This window comes from Larus michahellis, chromosome 23 (genome assembly GCF_964199755.1).
Source record: "Larus michahellis chromosome 23, bLarMic1.1, whole genome shotgun sequence".
NCBI classification, from domain to species: Eukaryota; Metazoa; Chordata; class Aves; order Charadriiformes; family Laridae; genus Larus; species Larus michahellis.
The window spans coordinates 2375070-2402739 of NC_133918.1; the positions used below are offsets into that span (position 1 = coordinate 2375070).

General features: G+C 53.9%; 1 protein-coding gene across 1 annotated transcript in view; it reads left to right on the forward strand.

Annotated features, from left to right (window-relative positions):
• The first annotated feature begins 4630 nt into the window (after positions 1-4630).
• ADAMTS10 (ADAM metallopeptidase with thrombospondin type 1 motif 10) overlaps positions 4631-27670 on the forward strand; it is a 62290-nt gene continuing 39250 nt past the window's right edge. The window contains exons 1-3 of the mRNA XM_074565445.1: positions 4631-5558; positions 18623-18964; positions 24692-25056. Of these exons, the coding sequence (XP_074421546.1) occupies positions 18877-18964; positions 24692-25056 (453 nt within the window). The 5' untranslated portion in view covers positions 4631-5558; positions 18623-18876. The remainder of the gene's footprint in view (positions 5559-18622; positions 18965-24691; positions 25057-27670) is intronic.

Below are 27670 nucleotides of genomic sequence, written 5' to 3' on the forward strand. Positions count from 1 at the left end.
TTTCACAGGGTCTCCCCTCCCGTCACTAAAGCCCCGATGCCACCGGGGCGTGCAGAAAAGTACGAGACAAGGAACAAAGCAGCCATGTCGCGTAACAGCTACCGAAGATACCGACGGCACAAAAAGTGCCTCTTACCTGGTTTGCGGACGGGCAGGGTGTCTTGATGGGGCTTCGTTGCAGCGATTTTGAAGAAAGGAAGGAAAGAAGGGGAAAAATGTTCTTTGGTGAGTGAGAAACGTGTCGATTTTGGAAGAGAAGAGGGGAACAGGCACCACCATCCAGTGAACTGTCTGGCATTCGCTAACCTCCGTTTTCTGGTTTCTTTGAAATGTGACCTATTTCCTTGTTGCACAGGAAAGGAAAGAAGAGAAAATAAAAGCTGTGTAGCTCTGAAGAGTGACAGAGCTCTGAGACCTTCTCAGTGCCGGGACAGGAGTCTTTTACGGAAGAAAACAAATTGGAGGATGGCGGTGAAAAGCTGTCGTTGCTTAAACAGATGTGTTGGGGTGTTGCTTGGAGAGCAAAGCTCTCTTCCTGCCCATTGAACAGATGTTCATGGGGAAATGAGCCTTTTTGCACAAGGTTCTCTGCCGTGCCATGGTGTGTCCCTTGGAAGTCACAAGTGGGTAAGGAGAACTTAGTTTCTTTGGGTTTTCCCCATCCAGGCAGGAGGCTACTGAGAAAGGCCCTCTGTGTAGGGCTGCTTTGGAGTGACGGTTGTGATGGCCGAGACCTAGGCTCAGTAACCCAAGAAGCTTCTCCAAGAAGCCTGTTTTTCCTGCTCTGCTTTCTGATTAGCTGCCTGTAGTACCAAAATGGCCATAACACAACCAGCTGGGCCAACACAAGTCTCACCGAACGATGCTTATTTTTGGCAGGGTTTTCAGCTGCTCCTCAGGGGCACGTCTCCCTTTCCAGAAGAGAAAATTGTGCATGTTTCATCACCAGCCGTGGTAAATGGCTCACTGCCACCTGACAGCTCCTTAGCCTGGAAGAGATGGGTAAAGGGTCAGTGACCATTGAGAAGGGCTACAGCGCCGTGACTTCTTTCTGCTGAATGCAAAGAAGTCGCCCAACGAGATGGATGGGGAATCCCCAAGCGTCTCGTTGTTGCAGGCAGAAGACTCTGCACTGAAGAATTTGGGACTGGGGCCCTGATCGTGGCAGGCTGAGCTTGCCCATGTTCAAGACCGATTGGAATAAAAACATACAGTAATAGAGTTAGATATGCAAAAATGCAAGCTATCCTTCAGCATTACTTAATTGTATGGCATTTCATTGCCAAATCCCCCTTGAGGAGCCCTTTGTTTACATTTTGACATGGAGCTGTACATGATGTTTACTCAGAAACCCGTATTTTTCCAAGGAGAAGGTGAGATCCTGAGATAGAAGGGATGAGTCACTTAAGCAGTTTACAACGATGAAAATACAGCATCCCAACACACCCAGCCTCGCAGGGCGAGGGGAGAGCTCTCAGCCCTGAGCCCTCAGCAAGGCTCACCTGCACGTTTGTCCTTTGCCCAAAATCCCCACAAACTTTCGGCAAGGTACAATGACCTTGATAATCGCTCTCTGACAGCTGCGCTTTCAAAGCTGGCGGTGGCTCTTTCAAGCTGGAGTTACAAGTTTGGGAGACACCAACCCAATTTTACCGAACACCTGGGACTAATTAAACTGCGTTTTACTGTTGGGCAATTAGTTTGCATGTCTCTACACTGGTGGAAAACCAAAACCATTTGTTTACAGCTGGTTTCACTTGCAGGTTCTCGACCTGCAGTATTTGGGCTGCAAACAAAGCGGAGCAGTTTGTTTATTACAGCGGTAGCTAAAAGACTGAATGGAGCGTTGTTGCGTTAGGTCCCGTACAACCATAAAAAGGGTTAGTCTGTGGCTAAGTAGCCAGTCCCGACATGGACTTGGGGCCAGGCTGTGATGTAGAGCCAGAGCTGGGAACTTTGCCCAGGCCCTGGAGTTTAGACATAGCAAGAGAGAGTTTCTTTTATTTTTATTTTATGTACAAAATGGTTGTATAAAATTACCCCGTCAGGCCTCAGCATCATTCCCTCTGTGTTTTAATGGCAACCGGGACTGAGTTTGCAGCCTCGCAAGCCTTAAAATGAGCACTGGCCTGAGCGTCGTGCAAGCCGGTGCCGCAGCTGGGCCCGCTGGATGCGGCTGGGCATCACCCAGCGCCACCGAGAAGCCACGGTGCCAGGTTTTGCCTGGAAGCATCGCTCTTCGTGCTTCCCCAGGGTGGGGTGCATCATCTCTGCAGGGTTTCTGCCAGCCTGGTGCCGAGCCTGGACCTCGCGGGACGCGGGCGCGCAGCCTCTGCCACGCGTAGCCACAGGAGGGTGCAGTGTCACCGGGCTGCCGAGCCTGGGGGACGGATCCTGGTGCTGCGCTGAGCAGCCATCTGTCCGCCATCCCGGGGGCGAGGGGGATACCGAGGAGCCGGGGGGAGAGGATCCCTAAGCGTCCTCTGGAAATGCATCCTCATCTCCCAATCCCAGAAAGAGAGGAAGCAACCGGTTGGCACTGCTTGGTGTTGGAGGTGAATTGTAGTGGCCGACAGTTGCCTCTGAAAGCTTTTTTCCAGACAGTGTCCAATACCTTCTGCCTTTACCTTTCCCTATTTTCTGGGCTTTTGCGCAGGTGATGGAGGCCTTGGAAAGGTGTGTGCAGCTCTAAGGTGGCACTGTCACCCCCTCAGAGACAGGTCGAGGCTGGAGTAAGACCTGGTTTTGGAGCTGAGGAGTTTGCGTGGTGCGGTACAAGTACAAGAGGGACCTCAGAGCCGTACTGGTTTTGGGTACAGGGCTGGGGCAGGGTTGGCCCCAGGCACGCAGATTGTGTGTTCTTGTATTTCAGGACTCTCTAACACAGTATTTACCACCCAGGAGGGACTGGTGACCCTGCACATCAGGGAAAAGCAAATTTCCCTGGGAAGGGAGAGGGACGGGCAGCCCAGAGCCGCCTGTTGCCGAGCGGGGAAGATGGTCGTCTGCAGCCTCCGTCCCTCTTCCCTCCGCCCGAGTGTGTTTGGAGACAGCCCTCAGCAGACAGAAAGCCCCTGGTATGGCACCAGGCCACGCTTTGAGCAATTAGTTTTTCCCTGGCCAGAAGCGGCACCATTCAATTAAAGCCCAAATACTTTGTTTAGTTGCTCTTTTATGTATGTGCTTTGGGGGCTCAGACAATGGCGAGCACGGCCTGGGGAGGAAGGAAACCGCTCTTTCCACCCAGCCAGGGAACCGGCCAAAAATCCAGCCCAGCAATTGCAGTCCCTTTGAACTCGGTTTTTAAACGGAGAGCCAGGCCTTTCCAGTCCGAACGCCTGTAAGGGAGAGCGGCGCTTGCATTGGGATGCTCCGGGAGCCGGGGCAGCACCCGGAGTGGAGCTGGGGGCTGTGAACTCCCACCTTCGGGCATCTCCTCCTGGCAGCAAAGGATGTTTTCCCTTGTTTCCTCAGGGCTGTTAGGACAAGCACGCCTACCAGGTAATACCAACTACTTCGAGACCAGCGAAGGCTCCAGAGATCCCTCCGGGGCTTCTCCTGCTCAGGTGACGCTGCTGCTCCACCCGAGGCGCGGGGTTCAGAGGGCTTCAATAGGGGTTTACACAAATTCATGGAAGAAAATGAATTATATCTGTTAAATGCAAAGATCCAGCTTCTGGCTCAGGTTCAGCCCTGCGCTTAGTTTACTGATAGCAGAGGAAGTAGGAGGATATACTGCAAAAACTACCGCAGCTCCTTGCTTTTTCCCTAATCCCTGTTCTTCGGCATCCCATAGCCAGCGTACGGTTAGGACATAGGGCTGGCCAGGCAGTTGTGGCTTTTCCTTTCTCCGTTCCCATCTAATGGTCAGATGGTTACGGAGTTGTGCTGGGTCAGCCTGGATGGCACCCAGGACCGTCGCCAGGAGCCCTGGCTGCTCAGGCCTGCCCCAGGAGCCGGATCCTGGGGATTTGGCAATGTCCGTACGTGGAAGGGCCACGGCAGGACGCGCGGTCTGGGGGGGCTGGCTCTCCGTAGACTCGGCACCCACGGCACGTGTCTCAGGCCTGCAAACCCTCTGCTAAACGCCCCCCCTTGCAATCTGCTCCTTGGCAGAGGGGTCTCACGTTCAGGGAGCTTGGTCTAAAACTTAGCTTAAAGCTTCTCCTGGCAATTTTTCCCCCCTTTACTCTTCATTTAAATCCTTTTATACTAAACGGCTCCCTGGGGATGGGTTTGGGGTCCCTCTGTCCCCACTGATGGGCTCAGGCTGGAGCTCCGCTGCCTGGTGCTCCTGTCCCGTCCCTGTGTCCTTCCCCAGGGCCCCTCTCTGTTCCCAGGGAAAAGCAGGGCAGCACGCAGCAATTCGGAAGGATCCATTTTTATAAGATTTGCAGAATCACCAGGTAATTCTCTCTTTACCGAGGCTCATCTATTCAGCTTGCTAATCTCAAAGACGACTTCAAGAAGGAAGAAGGAAATGAGCTCCTGCCCTTTATCGTGGCTTATTGTTTTATGTGTCCTGAGAGGGCTTTGTTTTTAAACAAGCAGTATTTTACTATTTGCAATGTTTATTCTTTACTTTAGAAATGTATTGTCCTCTGCGGGGCACTCCACGGTGGCAGCAGAACAAGAGGAATCATGGCATCACGCGAGCCAGCAGGGCGAAAATGATGTAACTCGGGAGGGAAGGGACTTCTTAAAACATTAGCAAATTCTTGCGGGCTTTTATAATTTTAAAGCCAATACCTAACGTTGCTGTATAGCGCAGCGGCCTTTGTTAGGGCCATTTCATCAGGCATGCACTGGTTTTTTAAAAGCGTTTTGAAAGCTACGGTTAAAATGAAGGATGGGAGTGTTGTTGGGTAAAAAAAAAAAAAGAGGGGGAAAAAAAAAAACCCTTGCTTTCTCCGTTTCGTCTGCTGTCTGCCACCGTCAGCATGACCTCTGTGCTTTATGGCTTTTATTGGGATGTTTTATCGGCCGGGGAGCTGCCCGCATCGCCGGCGGGGCTGCCCGGGGGGGATCGCTGCCGGCTCCCTCGCAGGGCGGCTTAGCTCATTAGTTTTATACTGTTGCAGGCAAGACCTGCCTTCTGCACTGATGTCAGCAGTCAGGGCGGGACTTTTACAGCCTTGTGGGTTTGGAGATTTTTTTCTTTTTTTTTTTTTTGGATAATCCTGGCAAAATTCCTGAGCAAAGATTTTTTTTTTTCTTTTTCTGTTTTTTTTTTTTTTTTTTTTTTTTTTTTTTTTTGAGCAGCCCCTATACATGCCGCCTCCGAGCCGCTCTCTTATTACTGCTCACTTCCTGAAAGGAGACTTTTTAGCAAAGCCTCTTGCTCCAGCGCTGCCTGGGTCTGACAGAAGAAGGTTATTGAGGAAGGCGACATAAACCCTCAGCCTGGAAACTTTCTGACACGCGCAGGATTGAGGGGGAGAGAGAAGCTTTTGGCTGCTGCTGGGAAAAAAGAAAAAAAAAAAAAGAAGAAGAAGAAAAAAAGAAACTCAAGGAATTAAAAGGGGAAAAAGAAGAAAGAAGGGAAAACACTAGAAAAGGTAAAACACTCTTTAAAATAATTTTTCCAGAGAAGACTCTTTGAGGTTGGAGTGGGGTGGTCTGGGGTGGAGGGAATGCGAATGTTCTTTGAAATCAGAACTGTCTCTCTGGAGAAGGAATGAGCCCGAAGAGCATTGCACGCTGGAAAAACATTTATGAGAATGAAAACCATGTTCACCCTTCTCCAACATTCAGAGTTTCCATAAAAATGCAGGGTTGTGTTTCAAAGTGTCTGCAGACGGCAGGAGTCAGGCATCCACGCTCGCGCGCTGTCTCCCTCGCCTCCCCCTAGCCCCACACCACTCCGCTTTTTTTTTTTCATTGCATGAAGCCATCTGATCGCATGTTTGCTGCTCTAAAATATAATTCTCTTCTGCGGAGCTGCCGTGGGCGAAGCTCTCAATTACGGAAAGCAACAGCTATAATCCCTGGTGCAGAATTATACGTTCCTCGCTGTCTCCGTTCCTGGGAATAAACACATACTTCTCCCTCTTTCCCTGTCTCTCTCCATCTTCAGGGGCTGCCAGTGCCTCTTTCCCTCCTGCACGATGTGGTCAGAGGATTATAAACTGTCTGCCCTGAAAAAGTTGCAATGTCATTAGCTTCGTGGGCATCACCCGGCATTTGGCCCCCTCGCGCTAGTCGTCTAGTGCTTTGCTTTGATTATGTTTTAAAGGTGGTTTTTGGTTTTTTTTTGAAAAAGATCAATCCCTCAGAACATGTTATTTTAAACATCAAAGTAAATATTAGTGATGGGGAAATGCCAGAAGATTATCTCATTAGAGCTGAAGGAGCTGCGCTATAAATAGGAAGGAGTTTATAAAATAACCTTGGCAAATATCTTGCGGAGGGGCAGAACCAGCGAGAGGGCAGCGCGGGGCGGCGCGGGTCGGAGCTGCGGGGCAGGTACCCTGCTTCGGCGCCAGCCGCGGCTCTGCGGCAAAATTTAAAATTTCACACGGAGGCTGATTTTTGGGGACTTTTTTATCAAGCGTACGCAGGGCTGTAAACCTCAGGGGGCGTTTGTTTTCCTGTTCCAGTCCATGCCAATACCCATATTGGCTGGAGGTAGCTCAGCCGCACCAGAGATCTGTTTCTTATTCCGTTCATTAATATTCCTGTTAGCAGAGCTCACGTGGTGACAGCGTGCGATCTGGTGCATGCCGGGTGAGAGCAGGGAGGTTTTTGAAGCCTTTGTTCATTTCTGGTCTCCCCCGCGCCGCGGATGGTAGAAGGGGAAACGCTTTGTCGGGCGCCCAGGTAATTCCCCAGCCGGCGCAGGGGTGTTCCCACTGCTCCGCTTGCCGGAGCCCTGCCCGGACTAGTCTGAAATGCCTCCGTCAGTGAGGCTTCCTCCAGTTCTTGAGAGGTTGTTCCAGTGTCACGAAGTTTCTCCATATATGGAACATGCCGAGTGCTCCGGTTGCTCCATCCTCGGCTTCCCGTTGTTCCTGCTTGGCCCCAGGGCATCTCCCTCTCCTTCCCTTCTCCTCCTTCCATCCCTAAAACCTCCAGCGCTTGTCGGTGCATCTCCAGTCGCATTCCCCGAGCAGCTGCTCCTTGGGTGGAATGGGAAAGGTCCTGTCATCTCCTGTAAATCACGCTTCCCCCAGATAAGGCTCGGGGGCTGGACTGTTTCACTTGGCAGAGGAAGACCCCGATAAGCTGCGAGCGAGCGAGCAGTCGACGGGGCGCAGCGTAGCCCTGAGGGAAGGTATTGCCTGCTCAACATAAACAGTGTCTGCTAGTCATGCGAAAGGCCTTTTAAGTACCAACATGCAAACCTGTAAGAGGAGAGGCCCTGTTATCGCCGATGGCTCAAGGCCACCCAGAGACTGTGACGGGGAGGAGTGAGTTTGCTTATCATCACGTGAAGCCCTGCTCCGGAGACAGCGTGGGCTCCGCTGCCCAGAGGAGCCGTTCCGTGGAGGGCTTCTCGCTGCAGGTTGCATCAGGCCCACCCAGGGAATGATTCCGTTCGAGCGCTTATCCAAAGCTTATCTGAAACCCCCAACTCCAAAAACCACTTTTCTTGCCAAGTTTCCAGCAATAAGTTCGTTCTAAGCCAGAAACACCCCAGGATGTGTTTGTCACGTCCTGTCCTGCCTAGATCGCAAGTTAACACAAATGAACTTGAAACAAACAGAATTTGGACCAAATTTGTCAAGTTTTCAGAAACTTTCGCTAGTGATGTGGATGATGTCAGCTCAGGTGTGCCGAAGATATGCAAGTCCAAAAGATCTTTGCTTGACCCCACCACCATAGGAAATGTTTGCAGGGCGAGTGGTTACAAACATTTCCTGGGAATCCGTGAGCAGGTCGGATCTCATGCAGCGACGGGGGAGCGAGAAACATGGAAAACCACCAGCCTGGATACAGACTCCTTTTTCAACACTGAAGGAGGTTTGAAAGGGACGCCATCAAAGCAAATTTTTTCCCAACTTGGTTACTGCGAGTGCCTTCGTTTAAGTCTGCAACCAATTCAAGAATTGGGAGATTCTCCACTGAGAAACTCTGCCAAAGTATTTTGGCTCCATCTGACTCCAGTGGAGCGATGTCAGTGGCACGTGTTAACTGCAGGGTCTCCATCCGGCAGCTCCGTTGCTGCTACTCTCTTACCTTCTGCCTTCTCCCAGGCTGGGAAAAGAATGCTCGGGGTATGCCATGTCTGACTGTTCAGCGTCTTTACACTTCTTTCTATCATCCCGACCCCACTCTTAGTGCTCTTGTGTTTTCTACTCTTCCATCGTAGCTTAATTTTTAAAGGGAAAATGAGTTAAAATGAATCTATTCCTGTGCAGTCCTGCAAATCCTTCTGAACTCAAATGTTCATCAATGTTGGTTTCCAGCTGAGCTGAACTCAGGGGGTGAAATCCTGCCCCCCCCCCCCCCCCCCCGCTGTGGGAGTTGTGCCGCTGACCTCAACAGGACCAAGACTTCACCCTGAAGTGGCTTCGGTCAAAACCACAGTGCAAATGATGAGTTCAGCCCTATCGGGATTAGTGGCTCTTCATTCCCTGGGCAAGAACGAAGGCAGCTCCTCCACGTCCAGGCACGGAGAAATGTACTCGGTGGCCTTTGGGCTGCAGCTTCCTCGTTAGGAAGCCACATGTGCTTGTGAGTCGGCGTATTTTCTGTTGCACCCTGCCATACCCCGTCAAATCCAAACCATCTGGGCCATATGTTTCCCTGAACAGCGAACCTGCAGGGAGGGGGAAAGGGCCCATAAACTCCCTGCGCAGCAGATCTCATGGAGCTCGCTTAAGGGAGCCGGAGCCTGGAAACGATCTGCAGATCTTCCAGATCTGCAGGGGCTGGAGGGAGTCCATAGCCCGATGCCGTCTGCAAGGCTTCATCCCCGCCGCAGAGCTCCCCTGGCACATTCCTCCGTGGTAACGTGTCTCGGGGTCTGTGGGTGCTCGCTGTCACGGTCACGCCGCCTTGCACAAAGGTGGCCCCAGGGTGACAGCATGGGCGTCCCCATGCTCTTGCACAGACTGCCTGCTTGCCTGTCGCCAAATCACTTCCCCGTTTGCTTTGGTTTGGTCTGCTGCGAAGCGAAGCTGGTGACATTCACCTGCTTGCGGGGCGGCCATGGGGACGGCAGCAGCAGCCATCGGGGTGGCGGAGAAGCTGGGCTGTGAGTTTGCGTTATCGTGCTCTGGGCGCCCTGGGAGACTGGGTGCTGCCTGCGCACCTCTGTGTCACCTCGATGCAGCTGCTTCTCTGAAAGGACACGTTTCTGATTTCCTGGAAGGACAGCGTGGTCCAAACTGACTTTGCTGCTTTAGGGTCCCGCTCCGCAGCAAACCGCGTTTCCTCCAGGCCACTGCTGTATGTGACCCCCTGAGCCGGCCTGGGTTTTGTGATCCAAACCCGATCTAATGTCAAAGGTAACCCAGTTGTGACAGTGGAACGGGACCAGAGATCCCCTTGAGTCCCTTACGACCTCCGTTATTCTTTGATTCAGTCTGTCAGGACCAAATCCGCAATGGGTGCTGGAGCCAGGCGATGCTGTGGATCCCTTCCCCTGCCCAGGACTGTGCTCTCGCTGGGCGCAGCGTCACACACCGCTGTGCCACGGGATGCTGTGCCGTGGTGGTGGCAGAAGAAGCTACTGACCTCAGTGCTCGCTGCAGGTCCCATGGTGCTTCCCACAGCCCTTCTGGGCAACAGAAGTCCCCTCGAGTGTTCTCCTTGGGAAGCGCGGTGGTGCTCACTCGTCTCCTTAGCTTTAAGCGTACGAGGCTGTGCTGTGCCATGGGTGCATGTGATGTGGCAGGCGATGAGAGGGGCTGTGGTGGGGCTCTGCTCTCTAGCATTGCGCTCCCGGTCTGGTGACCAGACACGTCTCTGTCGGAGTGTCCCAGCACAGGTACTACAGGCACTACAGATGTGTGGGGTATGGCCCTGCCCTAAGGCCAGGTTGACAAAGGAGTCAGACTTATGGTGCCAGATGGGGTGCGTGAGCAGTGACAGGTCTTTGTAAGGTATAACTGCATAAAACGTGCTCCTGCCTGAACCGGGACAAACGGCGCGTTCCTTTCTCAGACCAGACCCCTCCTGGAGGGAGCCGGTGGTGGTGATGCAGGTGAGTGGAGCTAAGCGTTGGCACAGGAGGGTGTTTGTCTTTATGCAGCCCCGGGGCTCGGTGCCTCCCGTTGCTGTGTTGTGTAAGCACAGAGGCTGCTGGAGGGCTGATGCTGGAGCCAGCTCTGCCGGGATGCAGATGGCTGCGCCTGGCTGTTGCAGTGGCTGCGGCCGCTTCCCTGCCTGCTCGGAGGTGTGAGTGCTGTGGGTGCTCCCGGCCTTTCTGAGAGCCTGGGGCTGGTTCCTGGCATCCCAAGCATGTTGCTTGCTCCATGCTGGTGCGGAGGGAGCTGCTGTTGCCGAGGCCCAGGAGATCTGGATTCTCTCCTGGCTGCGCTGAACCCTGCAGCGAGAAGGGGTAGCTTTATGAAGGCAGAAGGCAGTCACGGAGATGCCAGGTATAAAAACAGCATTCACGCGTGGCATATCTGGAGGTATCAGCAGTGCGTTATGGCATGCAGGGGGGTGTGCATGTACCGAACACAGACGTGCCTGCAGGTCGTGTGTATCCTCATACAGATAGCGTGTATCCCCGTGCGCACCCACACACAAACACCCGCAGTCGTGGTCTGCATGCATGCGGATGACATGCGCGTACTTACATGCGTGATGCGCCTGTGTAGTTGGCAGGGGCACTGTATGGTAGGCGAGACGCACTTTCTTTTAATGACTGCTCGGTCGTCTTTTTAATTCTGCTGTTTTGTGCATGGCTGAAGCCAGCAAGGAGAGTGGTGGCAGGGGGCCAGCAAGTCTGGGTCACATGGAGCGGCTCCAAACTATTGCATAAGTCTCGTCTGAAAGTGGACCTGCTTGGTGGAGTCATCCCCTTTAAGCAAAAGAAGTCCAAGGCTGGGAGCGCTGGGCTGCTCGGTAGCCACCTTACCTCTGGCTGAAGCTGGCTGGCCCAGCGGCTGGATTGGGGCTCAGCCCCGGGGCTCGCGCTGCCCCGTGCCGAACGCCCCCTCCCTGACGCTGGTGTGAGCTGGCGCTTCTCTCGTGCTTTCCTGTTGAGGACCTCCGAGCATTTTACCACACTTGGAGAAACGCAGTGACCCCGGCTTTCCAGATAGGGCCAGATCCTTATGTAACAGAGAGATAGTATTTCCAGAAAGCAAAGCCGTCGGTGTCAGAGAGAGTTCGGTGCTCCCAGCACCCCATTCCTACGCCCTCGCTTTGCCATGGGGTTCTTTTGCCCCTTTGCCGGTGAAATTAAAGATCCCGTTGGCTTTTGGAGGGGAGCAAGGGGGTAATTCGGTCCTTTTCACACTAAGATTGCACTGTATAAATTTGACTGTAAAACAATTCTCGTGTTTTTTGGTTTTTTTTTAAAAAAAAAAAAGTACTCCCACACAGTACTGGAGTGAGCCCAAGCCCCTGTGAAGCTTGCTTGTACAAAGGGACGGAGGGTGTGCCCGGCTAGAGCACAGCAGGGCCCGGCATGGAGGGCCACCGCGAGCCTGAAGGAGGGAGCTGGTGGTCCAAAGGCAGCGATGTCGTCCCCCTGCTCCCCCGGGCTGGTACCAGAGTGCTGGCAGGGGGACGGAGACCCCGGCTCAGACCCCTGGCTTCTCGGGTTCCGACTGGCAGCATTAGCCTGGGTTCCCCGTGTTGCTGGTGAACGCCTTTGGACGGGGTTGGATCTTATTTTAACAGCGCGAAAGCAGCATCTCTCCTCCAGGCAAACTCTAAATTTGACCCTGCAGTGGCTGGGATGGGCGTCTGCAAAGAAACACTCGCAGGGTGCGGTGAAACAGCCCTTGGACGTGAGGTGGGCTGCAGTGAGCGCTGTCGGTCCCCTCGCAGCCCGGCGGATGCCAGCAAGAAAGGGAAAGGCAAAAGCCCTTGTCCTTGCTCCAGTGTGGGCTTGATAACAGGAGCAACCAGCGGACGGCGAGGGGATCCTAAAGGGTTGCTGTAGAGCAGTGTAGGCAGTAACCATCCCATGGCTGGAGGCTGCTGTTTTCTGGTGAGCAGTGATAACTACGTGTTTCTAATTCTTTGCTTGCCGTGCCCCGAGAGAGGCCAGGCTTGGAGCAGCAAAGCAGATTAAGGTTCAAGCTCTTGTTTTCAGTTCTGCAGACCGGTGACTTTAACCCGTTTTTCGCATTCTGCAGCCGGTGCTCCTAGCAGTGAGCTGCTGATTAGTTAACGCTGTTTTTTCTGGTTTTAACCCATAATGCTACTCTAGAGCTGAGAAATGACTTCCCGGTGGAAGTCCTGTCATGCTGGCAGGATGACTGCAAAAAGACTTCTGCCATCTGCAGCTCAGCGTGTTTTCAACTTAGCAGGCCAGCCAAATATTTTGTCGGGAATATCAGGACGGTCTCTTGCTGAAAGCCGGGGAGGTCTCAGGGCTCTTTGCATCCGCCCTCCTGCTCACCACCCGCAGGAGGTGCATCGTGGGGGGGGAGCAGCACCGTTTGCTCTGTCCTCGGGAGCGTGCGGGGACCTGCTGGGAGCTGGGGTGGTGACTGGGCACGCACGAAACGCCTGCCGCCCCAGGGGGGAGCACAGCGGGCCAGCAGCCCCCAGCCAGCGGCAAGCACACAGCTGCATGGGCAACCCCACGCCTGGAGGGAGGGACCTGCCTGCTGGCATGCCCTGGGGTGCGCGGAGCCCAGGTGATGAGGAGGAGGGAGGTAGAAATGGTGAGAGAATTTGAAAAAAAATCAGAAATTTGGGAGCCGTTTCAAGGAAAGGAGGCGGGAGTGTTATCGGTGGCTTCCCTTATCACTTCCCCTCCTTATACTGGAAATGGCAAGGTGCTGGTGCGGATGGGAGAGCTGGTGGTACCGAGCAGGGCTGGATGCAGTGGGGGGAGAGCAAGGAGGTGTCCCCTTTGGCTGTGAACTGCAAACTGGCCCAGTCCGTGCCCGGCTGTAAGGGCTGAGCTCTGATTTCTTGCTATCGTAATGACTGCCCAACACTGCCTGCTCCTCTGATCTGGACCAAGCAGCCTGCTAAATTAGGCACGCGGATCGGCTGCGTGGAAGTTGAAGTTGAAGTCCGATGGGCTTGGTTGAAAGGTAACGGTTTCAAACTTGAAAGAGGGGAGATTTAGATTGGATCTCAGGAAGAAATTGTTTGCTGTGAGGGTGGTGAGCCCCTGGCCCAGGTTGCCCCGAGAAGCTGTGGCTGCCCCATCCCTGGAGGGGTTCAAGGCCAGGTTGGCCGGGGCTTGGAGCAACCTGGGCTGGTGGGAGGTGTCCCTGCCCAGGGCAGGGGGTGGCACTGGGTGGGCTTTAAGGTCCCTTCCAACCTGAACCTTTCTATGATTCTATGAAAGTGTGAGAAAACCATCTAATTTTCCTTGAAGATTCTGAAGATTCTGGATTCGGTATGTCTTTTTTTTTTTATATATATATCTGGCCGGAGCCATCTAACTCTGTGTTTTCTTATGCCAAAAAGGCTGGCCTGGGTCACCGGGGGTGGTTTTCTGCTGGCTGCCTTCGGATACGTGCCGGAGCCCTTGGTGCCAGCGGTGGCACCGGCGTGTGCAGCTCTCTGCGAGGCTGAGTACACACAGCTGCCATTGAGCCGTCTCTGGAGACCCAGGCAGAGCTCAACAGGGCCTTTACTTTTAAGACATTCTAGTCCTCAGCTAAACAATTTCCTCGCTTTTGGTGAGCCCTCCCATGCGCTCGCTGTCACGGGGAGGCGGAGATGGGGCTGGTGGTCCGGGTGTCCCCTTGCTCTGACCCCCACGGTGCTCAGCTCTGCGGGTCAGGCAGCGACGGGCACGTGGTGGTTTTCTGCGAGTCCCCTGAGCATGGGCTGAGTCTGGGACAGTCCTTAGAGACCACGCGGAGGAGTTATCCTTCTGCCTTGCGGCAGCATTTGGGAAGTAGGTTTCAGCCGAGGGTTTACAGCCAAAACTTGCGAGCCTCCGTGAAGCAGCGACAGCAGGTGAGAAGATGACTGTTTTTTCAGAAAACACGGTGACTTTAGGATCGGCATCCGTGAGCGACAGGCACTGCGGGGCTTGCCGTGTGGCCGTGGTGGGCGGCTGAGGTAGCAGACAGGAGGTAGGAGCCCTCTGTGCGGAGCAGGGGGTGCATGTGGGTGCTGGGCAAAGCCTGAGGAACCTGGCGATGCTGCTGCCAAGGGCGTCTCCATGGTACTGGCGTGGCCGTGAGCCACACCTCCCAGCACCCTGCAGTCCTCACCCTACTGAGCTTGGTTTCCAAGGAAAATAAGGCCCGTGTAGTCCCTGTGCTTGTACACTAGGGATCGGTGCTACGAGTCTGGTTATTCCCACACCTCCATCCCGAGTGTTGGAGTATGGGATAGGATCACAGGTACTTGATGGTGAATGTAACCATTCCTTGACCACAGTTCGAATAGCCAAGTCCAAATTTTCCAAATATGTAGATTTTATATCGGCCTGATCTGCTAGGTAAATCAATCACGGGATCATATATCCCTTGAAGATGTCAACCTTCTGAAATGGTTTTAACGGGGCCTTTCCAGCTTTCTCCAACCACCCATCTCTTCCTCTCCATGATAACCGTTGAACTGGTAGGAGCGTGGAGTGGACGGAGGAGCAGAAATCTCTGTGGTGGTGTGTTTGAGGGGCTCCACATGACAGCCGCGGCGGTGCCCTCCCGCGGGGTCTGAAGTGCTGCTCAGCCCGATGGCGCGGTCAGGAGGCAGCCGGGGGCCGAAGGCGGCCAAGCTGCGGGACGTGGCACCGCGATAACCCCGGCGCGGTTAGGGAGTGCCGGCACCAGACAGAAGAAAGGAGAAGTAACCGTGAGGGCCGGTGACTTTCATTCATTCGTTAACGCCGTTGCTGATAGCGCAGCCCAGAGCCGCTGCCGGGGGTGAAGCGGCGCGGCCGTGGGGTGCTGCTGGCCCTGCACCTCGGGAAGGTGTCGGTGGAAGGACCGGGGGCTCGGGGTCGGGGGGGGGGGGGTGGGTTGCACTGCAAGTATTTCCTCCCACCGGGGAGAGCTGGAAGCAGAAATCTGTGTTTGTATTTATTTCTCTCTCAAAAAAAAAAATGGGAAAAGGACACCTGAGCTCATAATTTGCAAAAGTTGGATGAGAAACCTGGAAGCCGCCGGGCCCTGCATCTTTAAAAGCAGTTAAATTCCTCTTCTCTGCACTAGGAGGCACCTTGAACCTTCCTCTTGGCCCCAAGCAGGGCCCATCTGCTTCCTATTACCTTCCCATAAAGCTGCCTCTCCGGCCAAAAAGCCGGGCTTTCAGGGAATTCTGTCTGCAGCCCCGATGTTGAAATTAGTAACAGTTGTCATCTGTTTTTCTTTTTTTCTCTTCTCTTTTTTGCTTTATTCCAGCTTGAATTTTAAACCCCCTCCCCAGCCTCCCTCCCTCCATCCTGCCCGGTTTTGGTGTGGGAAGAGGTGACCTGGAAGCCACCGCCGGCTCCGGTGGCATCGTCCCCCTGGTCCCCTCCACCGCCTCCTCGCGCGGGCGGCCGGGCCCGGCCCACGGGTTCACGCGGCGAAAGCCACCTTGGCGCGGGGAGCGGGGAGCGTCAGCCGCTCGCGGGGCCCCTGCCAAGGACAACGAATTCCTCGGGAAGGAGCAAATCGGAACCGGCCCAAGCGAGGGAGGCACGAGACCGAAGAGGTCACCCCGTGCCTCCCCGTGGCCCCTCCATCCCGGCCGGCGAGACGCCGGCGTCCCACCGCCCCCTGTGTGGGCCTGGGCTCCCTGGGCTTGTCCGGTCGCTGCCGCTCGGAAAGCGAAATCTGAAAAGTGAGGTTATGGAAAACTTTATACGTATTGAAGCAGCCGCGGAGCCCGCGCGCCTCCAGCTCTCTCCTCCTTGTTACGGGTCCTTCTCCAGCAGGAGACGGGCTCCTCGGGGTCTCGGAAGTGAAGCAGCGGCGCTGGGAAGGGGCCGTGTTTTCCTCGCTGTGCGCGGGGAGGAATCGGAGCCGGGCCCTTCCCCCAGCCCATCTTACGGGAATTTTGCAGCTGTAATTCCTGACTTGAGCTTCTCCAAACGTGCCTCCTTCCCCCAGGGTCGGGGCTGCGGGGTCTCGGCGCCTGCGGCTGCCTCCCTCCCCCGGCTCCGGTGGATGCCAAGGAGCCGGGACTGAAGGGGAAGGGCAGAGGGGAGACGAGGGCACCAGTCACGACCGCCGCAGGTCGGGGTCGCAGAGAGGCGGAGGAAGGACGGGAAATAACGACAGCCTTGAGGAAGTGGGTTCAACAGCTGGAAAACAAGAAAAATTAGTAGTGTGAAGCCCAGGAGAAAATATACTTCAGCTGAGCGCCTTTTTGTCCGCAGACCTTGGAGCTGTGACAGGACTTAAAAGCTGGAATCTCGAGCTTTTGTAGATGCTGAAAAATATGCTGACTTAGGAGAGGGCCGTAGCACGCCCGGCTTTCGTTTCACCTTCTCCCGTTTCCAGTTGACTTCCCGCAGCCCCGCGGGGAGCAGGCGCAGAGCGGTTTGCAGCGTCCCCGGCACACGGCCGTGCGTCACTGCGGCCCTGGCTCTGCCCTCTCTGCGCCTCAACCGGGGAGGTGACGCTACGGAGGATGCTGTCACCAGGTGGACGTGGCCTCACGGACCCACGGTGCTGTTCTCAGCATCCTTGTGTGGTGGTGAAAGAGGGCAGAAGAATTCCTGCCCGACCCTCTCGCTTCCACTGCCTGCTTCCCTTTACCTGTCACGGGGTAGCGGAGCAGCCCGAGATGAGATTTAGACAGTTTTTCCCCCATCGGGCAGTTCATTCTCACAGTTGCTGGTTGCGTGCACAGTCTCCAAGGTCACCATCGTGGGAGTTGTGTCCAGGCTTTGCAGAAAACAACCTGGGAAGTGGCACCAGACAAGACCGGGGAGACCAGCCCGAGGCCTCACTGATTGTCTTTGGCCATTTTAAACTGTAAATAAACAGTTTTACATTTTTAACTGTGAACAGACAGTTAAAAATCTTAGCATTTAAAACATGGAACTCCAAATTGTCAGTTAAAGACGCGTGATTCACCCTCCCAGCATTTCTGTCTAGTAGGGAAAAATCATTAACTTATTTAGATTAATTATTGGGGTAGGAATCATCGCTCTGATTTCTTCTTGTACTTTCCCTCTGTAGTCACTGGCCCGCGAGGGGTGTTATTCCAAGCCTCTGTGGCACAAATGGCATTAACTGCCTAGTAAAGATGGGAAAGCCGAAGTAGAAATAGCTGGCATCCCGGCAGACTCCCCTGCGGACGCCAGGTGGAGGGGAGCGTGGCAGAGCCCAGGAGGAGCCAGGCTCTCCTGCCCCGCGCTCTAACCACACTTAGTCTTTGCTGTGCAAAACACACAAGAGCGGAGCAGGTTAATGATGTTCTTCCAAGTGTTTCCTTATCGGGCTGAGGACCACACACGTGCCGTGGCTATTGACGCCTTTGGGAAGAGCAGCGTCCTCCGAGCCCCATCTTCCCGGCAGCTCGGGAGCATCCGTCTTGCCTTTCCCTGCCGTGCTGCGCCGCCGTCTGCTGCGCAAGCCGTAGCTGCGTCACGGGGCTGAAGTCAGGCTTCAGTAGGTATTTATCTGTCGCCTTTGCGGGAGGGTTTGCGTTCCGCTGCGGGGCTGCTCTGGAGCAGAGCATCGCTTTCAGATATTTGGGATTCTCCAGGCGGTCGTTAGGTATGTGCCGTATTCATTGCGTACGTCATCTAATCGCTGGACAGAAACAAAAACCGCAGGCTTTATGCAACACTCCAGCACCATGTGAGTTTTGTATAATTGCCTCAGACTGAGTGGAAATTATCTGCAAGCCAAAAATCTTTCACTGAAGCAATTAGCAAATCATTTTAAATAACAAATACAATTGGAATCTCACGATCCGTTTGTGGATAGAGCTGAGGGTAAGGGTGAGTTCGCTGAATGGGTCCTTTGTTTCCCATCACTTTTTTAGGTTTAGCCAATACGCTCGGGGAGCAAGTGCTCGTCTCTCAGTGCAGTGACAGTCGTTAAAGTGTATTTTAACGCCAGGGAAACTGGAGTAGAGAGAATGTCTAGGTTGCTGCTCACCACTAACCTGCTAATGCTTTTATTTCGTGCTCTCCTTTGAGAGATCAGGTAACCGAGACTCTTCGGTCTGCGCTTCCTCGGGGGTGTTGACACAGGACAAAGGGTTCCAGTTTATTCTGAGCTGCGTTCCTCAGGTGTAAGGTGTATACCAGCCCTTCGGCGCTCTGTCAGGGCGGAGCGGGGGTTGTGCTGGGAGCGGAGTTTGTCCCCGGGAGAGCACCCAAGTGTGCAATGTCCCCATAGCAGCATAACGTGGCTGTCCAGTGCTGTGAACTGATGTGGTTAATTGCATTTGCGTTCGCATCCCGTCCTTTTCTCCCCTTTTTCTTTCTCCCCATCTCTCTCTTTACTTCTCTAAGATCGGGCTTTCCTTGTTCACCTGCACACCATTTTCTCCCTCATGCCCTTCTCCTCCATCCTGCGTTCCCCCTCTGCCCGTCTCTCCCGGTCGCTCATCTCCACCCTCTCCTTCGCAGGGGCGATGCCACCGACAGCCTGCGGTTCGAATTAGCCCATGGTGACCCCGCTGCGCTGGCCCGGGCTCAACACGCTGCCAAGACACCACCATCGGCCTCGCTGCTTTGGGGAGAGCACGGAGCGGCCGAGGATGCCTGCGGAGGGACCGAGGACTCCTGTCTCTACATAAGCGGTGGCCGAGGGAGAGACATGTTGGGACGGCGCCCTTTCAGCTGGCACAATACTCCCTGCGCTGAGACAAGCATCGCTAACCATGGCAATAGCTTGGAGGCTTCTCACGTGGACTGTTATCTTCACTGCGGCTGTGTGCAACTTTCCCGGTTACACGTTCCAGTCACAAGGTAGGATTCGCCATGGGGAGGGGAGCTGGATCCAGCCACCTCTGCTGGCAGGAACCCTAATGCCGGCCCCGGGGGAGGTATTAGGGTGACGTTGTGCTGGGGAGGAGGTGGAGACGCCCCGAATTCTGCTCTGTTTGCTGTGCTGCAGCAGAGCTCCCGCTGCATCCGCAGGTGTTTTCCGCTGACCTCCGAGGAAAGGCTGTGTTTTGCTCTCGGATGTGACGCTCCTTGGCTTTTTGCAGAATTCAGTGTGTAAGATGAGGGCCACGTACAGGCTTAGAAGGCGAAGGGGATGTGGTAGCACTAGAGGAAGCTCCTCTTGCACTGGGGTGGAGCGGCGCATCTTCGGATGAATAGAGGCTTTGTTACGGGGAGGGCGCTGTGCGCGCAGCCAGCCCGGGCGCTTGCGAGCGGTCCCCTGCGCGAGCAGGGACGGAGGGCTCTGCTGGAGGAGCGTGCGGCTGGAGGAGCAGCTGTGGTTTGCACACACTTTGCCGTAAGCGCTGCCGTTAGTGAACGCTCGGACCCGCTCAGGCGTGAGCGCTTTGTACCCGTCTCGTACCCGTGTGTTCCTAAGCCCCTTGTGTTTAAATACAGAGCCACGCATGCAACTGATTGCGAGGAAAGCAGAATGTGGGGCTCTCGTGCACAGATTCGTGCCTTTGTATGTGATTTTATTCCAGGTTGGGAGTAAAGGGACTGGAAAGTGAGGTGGGCTGCCTGGTACCCAGCCTAGAGTACAGATACAGCACGGGCAGGTAACAGAGTAGTTAAATTGCTTAATGCTAATTTGCTTTTGTGACCATGTCTTCAGAGGCAGTATGAACACTCCCATCGGGTGCCAGAGGTAAGAGGACAGAGCTCCGAAGTTAGACATATATTTGTACAAGGTGTTAAAGCCCCGGCAGCGTACGTACGCAGCCATAATCCTGTGTTACCGCGTGTGCCCAGATTAATTGCAGCAGGGCCAAAGTCGGCGACGCACCCGGGCTGTTGAGCAGTGCAACGCCATCGAGCTGTAGTTGCGACGGCTGTGGGTTGGCTTGTGAAGCAGAACTGAAAAGAGGAACAAAGGCGACTGAAAGCCGTGTGCCGTCCCGGCTCTGAGCACCCTCTCGTTGCTAAACGTGGGGGGCACTGCCGGGCTGCAGCTCGCGCCGGGCGGAGGAGCGGCAGTCAGACGCAGCGCTGCGTGCTGTGCAGCCGCTGCGCAACGTGCAACGTTACACAGGCGGATTTTCTTGAATCTGAAACAAACACGGTTTCTGGTCCTTTTCGCCAAAGCCTCTGGCAGTGCCTGGGGTGACTGTTCTGGGCCTCCCGCGTCCATCAGTTCACACCTCCCTCCATCTGCGGCCCCGCGTTCGCAGCGCAGCGACGCTCTGACGGGGGCTTCGCTGCCAGATCGCCTCCATCCTGACTCGCGGCGGCTCGGATCCTCCCTCGCTCACCAGCCCCCGCAGCGTTTGCTATAATACACCTCGGTCTGAACCCGGAGGCTCACCAAAATTACAGTTAATGCGTTTGTGCTCTCCTGGATCCTGGCTTCCTCTGAGCAGGGCTGGGGGATGAGTCTCGGCCCGTGATGTTGCCGGGAGCGTGGTGCCGTGGGAGCACCGAGGCAGGGATTGCAGCCCGTCCCCTCCCCCATCCCCATCCATTCCCAAAGATCAGGCTGCCCCATGGGCCCCTCTGCCTGTCAGAGCACTTTTTTAGGCTCCTTGTGTCCGGAAAGGTTGGCATCAGGCTATTGATGTTACTCAACACTTCTCTTTGCCACACTGCTGAGATAGTAAGTACATAATCCTCACAACACCCTTTCAAGAGGGTGAAATGCCGTTATCTCCTCATAGCAGTTGGAGGCACGGAGCATAAAGGCCAGTGTTTTCAACGAGCTGCTGATTTTGACCCAGTGACTCGCTGCAGTTAGCAGCGGAGCGGGATTCACGTGCCCCGTGTGCACGACTCCAGATCGGTGTGTTTGTTTTACGCAGGGAAAAGATTAAGGTATCATACTCATAAGCTGTAATTATCTTTGTGGGAAATAGCAGCCCGGCGCTGAAGGCCTCTTCAAGCCAGCAGAGACGTAACGAGATTCAGCTGTAACGCGTACACTCAGGCCGGAGTTTTTAACAGTGCAGGGAACAGCAGCTGAAACAATCGACCAGGGATTCAGCACGTGCTCGCCATTGCTGGACGGGCTTTAATCAAAAGGAAATTTTCTGCCTTAGTTTAACTGTGGTGATAGATCAGAGAGTCCCTGTTTTCTAGAACGTTAAGTGAGGCTAATCTCACTGCTCCCGGCTCACAGGTAAACCAATGGACCCTTGGAGGATGTAGTGAGACTGCCATGACGCCAGGGCAGCCTGAAGCCATGGGATCCTATGGGATGTATGGCTGTTTTCCACAGCCGTCCCTTAGGAATCATGTCTGGGCTGCAGCTGGAGCTCCTCTTTGCTCTGGTGACAAGACCAGAGCAAACATCTGCTTCCTCTTCATCCTTTAAGCAGCTCTGTAATGAGAGTGGCCATGGTGAGCATGCAAGGAGGGAACAAAATCCTCCTCTTTCCACTTTCACCTTCCCTCTCCTCTTTTTGTTCAGCTCAGCCCTCTGCCTCCCCGGTGCCCTTTCCCTTCCTCTGCCGTCCCTGTCCATGCAGATGTCTGCTCCCTTTCCACCAAAAATGGGGCAGCAAGGTGCCCCTCCCCGCACCCCATCCTTTCTGCTTCCTACCAACTTTCTCCCTTGCCCTTTCCTGGGAAGTTTGTGGTCCTTCGGGGTGCCCAGTGTACCGCACAGCCGTGGGCAGGTTCTCCTGGAGAAAGGCTTTTTATAGCATCTCTTCCGAAGCAGTTTGACAGCTCTCTGGAGACACCAGGGTGCTTATCGCCACTGCAGACCCTTGTGATACGCTGGGTGCAGTACTGCACGTTTCAGGCCGAGATCTATTTATACAGCGCGAAGTGGCTGAGAGGACAGAGGGAACACGATGACTTTTCTGGGAGGAAGGAAGGAAGAAAGAAAGGGCCAAACAGTGCCGCTCTTGCTGTTGGGAGAGCTCCTAGTATGGTCTGTAATATGGGGAGCAGGACCAAGGCAGAGATGAGCAAATAAGGGAACAAATAATGGGTGGAATACACAGGGTTAGGGAGTAAAAAAGGTCCTAATCGGTTAGGGCCTAATCTAACCTTTCACATTTTTAGAGGAGAGGAAGGAGCCAGCTGTAACCCTGGATGAGGACACCGGCTTCTTCCTTGTGTTCAAAGTCTCTGTTATTTTTTCCCATTTGTGGCACCTGAAGCATCACTTCCTAAAACACGCCTGTGATGCAGGGCACTGCTCTTCGTTCTTTCTTCCTATGCCTCCGTTTCCAGAGTGACATCCCTGAGAGGATGAGAGGGTGCAAGGTGACCGGCACTACAGCAAAAGCGGGTTTTCACACACAACCAGGCTCTGGACACATTTTTTCCTCCTGGACGTACCTTGCGGGTCGGGATCAGAGACCGCAGCCCAGGGTCCCAGGCCCTTTCTAGCCACTGCGTGCACAAACCTCCTTGCGAGTCACTATTTTGCAAGCCCATGTGGACTGCGGAGAGGGAAAAAGAAAAACAAGACACTTCCGATAGCAAATTTTTCCAAGCCTGAGATCATTGGTTAAGTGCAAATAGTCACTCTTGTTTGCCTGGCCGCGCCACACGCGAGGCGGTGTGATGCAGGAGAAGCTGGAGCACAGGAAGTTAAAAAACTAATAATTATTTCTGGCTTGTCGAGGCAAGGGAGAGGTGCCAGAAGTGCTTATGGTTTGGAAGGATGGGAGCTAACCCCTAAACCCAGCTGGTGGGAAGGACTGTCCCATTACCGGTGGCCAAGGAAACCACTCTGTCAGGCTCCCACACTGGAAAACACACTAGAGGAAAAGGAAACTTTCCAGTGCTGCCATGTGGTAAGAGTCTAATTTGGAGTCCAAATTTTATGATGGCTGGGAAGGCTTTGAAGATGGGTGCTGTGGAGCCAGGCGAAAGGCAGCCACCCTGGAGCAGCCTGGCCTCTCCCGTTTGCTTAGGAAACAACTGAAATGGGATGCAGAAAGCACAGTAAGAATATTCCGGAGTGAAAAGAGGGCAGATCCTCTCCCACTCCGTGAGCAAACCTCCAGCCGCGAAGGGTTCAGAAGAACACGCCCTGATGGGGCAAGCTGTCCTACCCTGTCCAGTGCAGGATTTTTTACGTCTTGCAATGAAGGCTCTGGTACAGAGCGCTGTCAGAGACGGCTGAACCTCCAGTCGGATCCAATCTGGCAGTCCCTGTGACATTTCGCTTGGAAAATGAGGAATTTCTGTGGAGGTTGCCGAGTGCCAATTTCTTTGACAGCCAAAAGTGTTGCGTTGCTGGGTGAGTGGAGGCAGACGTTTTGGGCAGTGACCTTGTCAGAGCACATTTCCCAAGAGGTACGAGACAGGCTCAAAAACTCAAGCGCCCCACGAGAAGGTGCTAAGCCAGGCTGTTAGGGTATGGAGCACCAAGCTGGTGAGCCGGGAAGGCAGGCCGTGTCAGAGATTGAGACCTGGCTGAGGGCTTGGAACGTCTGGCTTTTTTTCTTGCTGCCATTTTAACGCAGCTGGGGAGGTTCTGGTGACCCTCTTTCTTATTTTGATCGTGCGATTGGCATTGCAAGGACATTGTCTTTGTGGCTTTTAGGAGGATGCCCAGTTCCTAATGCGCTAGTGCAGCTGTGATCGGGGGGGCTGGTACGGTACTGGTGTTACGCGAGTCATCAAAGCGGAGTTTGCATGTGGCGGCTGTAGATGTTCTGAAGAACCCCACGGTTCCTTAGTGAGACTGTCTTCTCCTGAGGCATTGTTGCCCCAAGGCTTGTTATGTCTCATTTGGAAGAGCCCTTATTGCTGGCTTTGTTACTGAAAGGATGCAGGGCGAAATAACCCTCCAAACCACAGAGTGTGACTGCGCACCCCGGGGTCCCTCTGCCCAGCGGAGGTGGAGAGACGGGCGGCAGTCCAGGTCCAGGGCCAGAGTCTGGGTTTCCCGAATGGCCCCTTGGACCAGTCTGTTTCCCTCCATCACCTGCAGAGGACGAATGACAGAATCACAGAATGGCAGGGGTTGGAAGGGACCTCTGGAGATTATCTAGCCCAACCACCCTCTTTTTTTTTTAATGTTTTTTTTTTTTTTCAATAAACTAGCAGAGTGCTGTGTGAAACTTAATCTTGCCTTAGCTGTTGGAACTGTTTGATTCATTTTGCAAGATTTGATAGTTCTCTGCAAGTTCCACACATGGACAAGGATCTCCTCGTCTTTCCTTGATTCCCTGTGGCCCCATCCCCCTGAATCAGCTTTGAACAGCTTTTTGACACCTGAGCTGGGCTATCTAGCTCTATTTACTTACGTTTGGTGGAGGCAGCCTGTTGCTCTCTTCCAAAAACCCTTCCAAAGTTACCGTCACGCTGCCAGGTTAAGCAGACCGTTGCCTGCTCGAGCCTACGCTCCGTAGACTCAAGGCCTGTTGATGCTCCCAGGCTCTGAAGGCCTTTGGGAATACCCGGCAGATCCTGCACTCCCTCTGTGTCAGGACCACGTCCTTCTGCCTTGCGCTGGCTGCGGCTCAGCTGTGCTGAGGCAGGGCGGGCTCCACGCTGGAGTCGCTGGCTGTTTTGCTCCGACTCTCCTTGCAGGATGTCATTCCTCCTGTGTTTGCTTTCCCTCCCCAGAGGAGTTCCTGTCCAGCCTCGATCACTATGAAATTGCGTTCCCCATCCAAGTGGACCAAAACGGGGACTTCCTCACCTTTGACGTGAGAAGCCAGCTGAAGCAACGCCCTCGGCGCAGTCTGGGGTCCTTGCCCTACGAGCCATCCGAGCAGCAGGTTTTCTACAAAGTCTCTGCCCACCGAACCCAGTTCCTCCTCAACCTGACGCTGCACTCCAACCTGCTGGCGGAGCACTTCACTGTTGAATACTGGAAGCGAGATGGCGTGGACTGGCAACACGATTTCCACGAGGACTGCCACTACGCGGGCCACTTGCAGGATCAGTACCTGAACTCAAAGGTTGCCATCAGCAACTGCAACGGCCTGGTGAGTCTCTGCATTTTGCCCAGACAAGAGCAATGCTAACAACTAGAGCTGCCCATAAAGCAGAGCAGATTGCAGCTTCTTTGATCTTTGCTGTAGAAGTACAACCAGATTTGGGTCCCAGCAGGTAGGTCCATGGTGGTGGGAAAGGCATGGGGTTGGTGTCAAGCTAGAGTATTGCACGCTGGCGTTGAAAGCCAGCTGAGGGTGAAGAAGGCCACATCACTTCGTTACATCTGTAAGGGTTCCCGATCCGCATTTGGCTTGTAGTCCAGTTTCTACTGAAGTCGGTGGGCATTTTTCCATTTATTTTAATTGGAATGGGGTAATCAAGGTTCTAGACCGTTGTTCTGGCTCTCTACCCTCCATTTCCAACAGCAGCAGCAAAAGGTATGTTTTGCACGTGCTAGTGAGGACAAAATGCAGGAGGGCAGGAATTTCACAGCACAACTGGGAATGCCAAACGTGCATTCACATCCTTACAGTTATGTTCCTGGGGCTCCCAGTCACTTCAGGAGCTAAAAATGGGACTTCTGGGGGAAAAATTGAAATAATCAGTGTTTTTCAATACGAAAAAGAGAACACCAAGAGGAGACAAGATGGCATTCCTCAAAAACAGCGAGGCTGCTGCAAAGAGGGCGGGAATGATTGATTTTGCGTATCCTAACAGCTAGGAATAGACACCGTGGTCTTAAATATCAGCAAGGAAGCTTAACGGTAGGTAATTAGTGGTAAGGCTGGCTGAGCTCTGGACTAGATTGCTTAGAGAATGTGCGGCCCCTACGTCGTTGTAGATCTTTAAGAATAGCCCAGACAAACGCCTCTCAAAACCACTCCAGGTATGATTCGTTAGCTCTTCCAGCGTTGGGGATAGATTAAGGACATCCATCCTTATTTTTCTGCGATTTTCTGATATTTCTGGCTCAGAAAGCGCATTTCATGACCTGCCAGATGGAGGGATGGAGCGAACGTACCCTGTTAGCGAATCCCAAGGATGATGGCTCCCTTGGAGGGGTAACATGTCGAACAAGCCTCTGTAGGCCAGATTCATATTTCTGCTACGGCCCCACCTCTTAGCAGTATTCTGGCGGTGTGGAAGAGCTTCCAAATGGGAATGAATTCACGTTTGATTTATTGCTAAATTACACTGCCAGAACAGTGCTGCGGGTTATTAACAGAACTGAGAATCTGACTCATTATATCATAGACTCTAATGTTTCTACCTCACAGCCAAAAATCAGAGCTGCATAAACTCTTGGTTCCCCAGTTAGCCTTTGTTTGGAGGTGAGAGCTCTGCTGAAGCCCCAGACAATTCGGTGGTGTTCACAAGAGCGGTGAAGGGTGAGCTGGATGCTGCTGGCTCAGAGGGATCCGGCGGTAGCCTACCTTCCCGCTTCAGAAGCCAGCAAGTCCAGGGCAAGCAGTGGCCTGGCAGCACTCGGACTGGGGTGATTTAGTGGACAGGCTGTGACAGCTCTGGAGAGATACCAGGGGCTGTCTGGAGGAAAATGCAGACAGGCACAAAGAGGGACAGAGGGTCATCCAACAACGTCTCCTTTTCCTGAATCCTGTCCTTCTGCCCTGGAGAGCTACGGACATCAGCAAGGAGGGGAGAGGAGCTCTTTTGGGTTAGCGAGGACCACAGGGTCAGGAATTTGCATGAGAGGAGACTAGAGTCTTCTTAGCTGACAGAGTCAGGGCTGTACTTGTCACTGGGGAAGATCTGTTGCAGAGCTGTGGTTGATCAGCAACAGCTGATCCTCTCGTGCCATCCCTCAGCCCCAGCACAGTCCCCTCCAGGCGGGCATCAGTCCACTTTGGAGGGGACAGGTAGGGACAGAAGAGGGTCTCCAGTTGCTGAGGTCTCAAGGTTCGGGTTCCTGCTGACACGTGCCAAGGGGGTACTGCACACGGTGGCCCACCTTTGCACAGACCTGACTCACTGAAGATGCAAAGGGGGTTGTGTGTTGTGTTGTTGAATCATAAAATCATAGCATGGTTTAGGTTGGAGGGGACCTTAAAGATCATCTAGTTCCAACCCACCTGCCACAGGCAGGGACACCTCCCCTAGACCAGGTTGCTCAAAGCCTTGAACGCTTCCAAGGATGGGACATCCCCAGCTTCTCTGGGCAACCTGGTTCAGTGTCTCACCACCCTCACAGTAAAGAATTTCTAACTAATATCTAGTCTAAATCTACCCCCTTTCGGTTTAAAACCGTTACCCCGTGTCCTATCACTACACTTTGCCCTGATAAAGAGTCCCTCCCCATCTTTCCTATAGGTCCCCTTTAAGTACTGGAAGGCTGCTATAAGGTCTCCCCGGAGCCTTCTCTTCTCCAGGCTGAAAAACCCCAACTCTCTCAGCCTGTCTGAATAGGAAAGGTGTTCCAGCCCTCTGATCATCTTTGTGGTCCTCCGCTGGACCTGCTCCAACAGGTCCATGTTGGGGCTCCAGAGCTGAACACGGTACTTCAGGTGGGATCTCACCAGAGCAGAGTAGAGGGGCAGAATCACCTCCCTCAACCTGCTGGCCACGCTTCTTTTGATGGAGCCCAGGGTACGATTGGCTTTCTGGGCTGAAAGTGCACGTTGCTGGGTCACGTTGAGCTTCTCATCC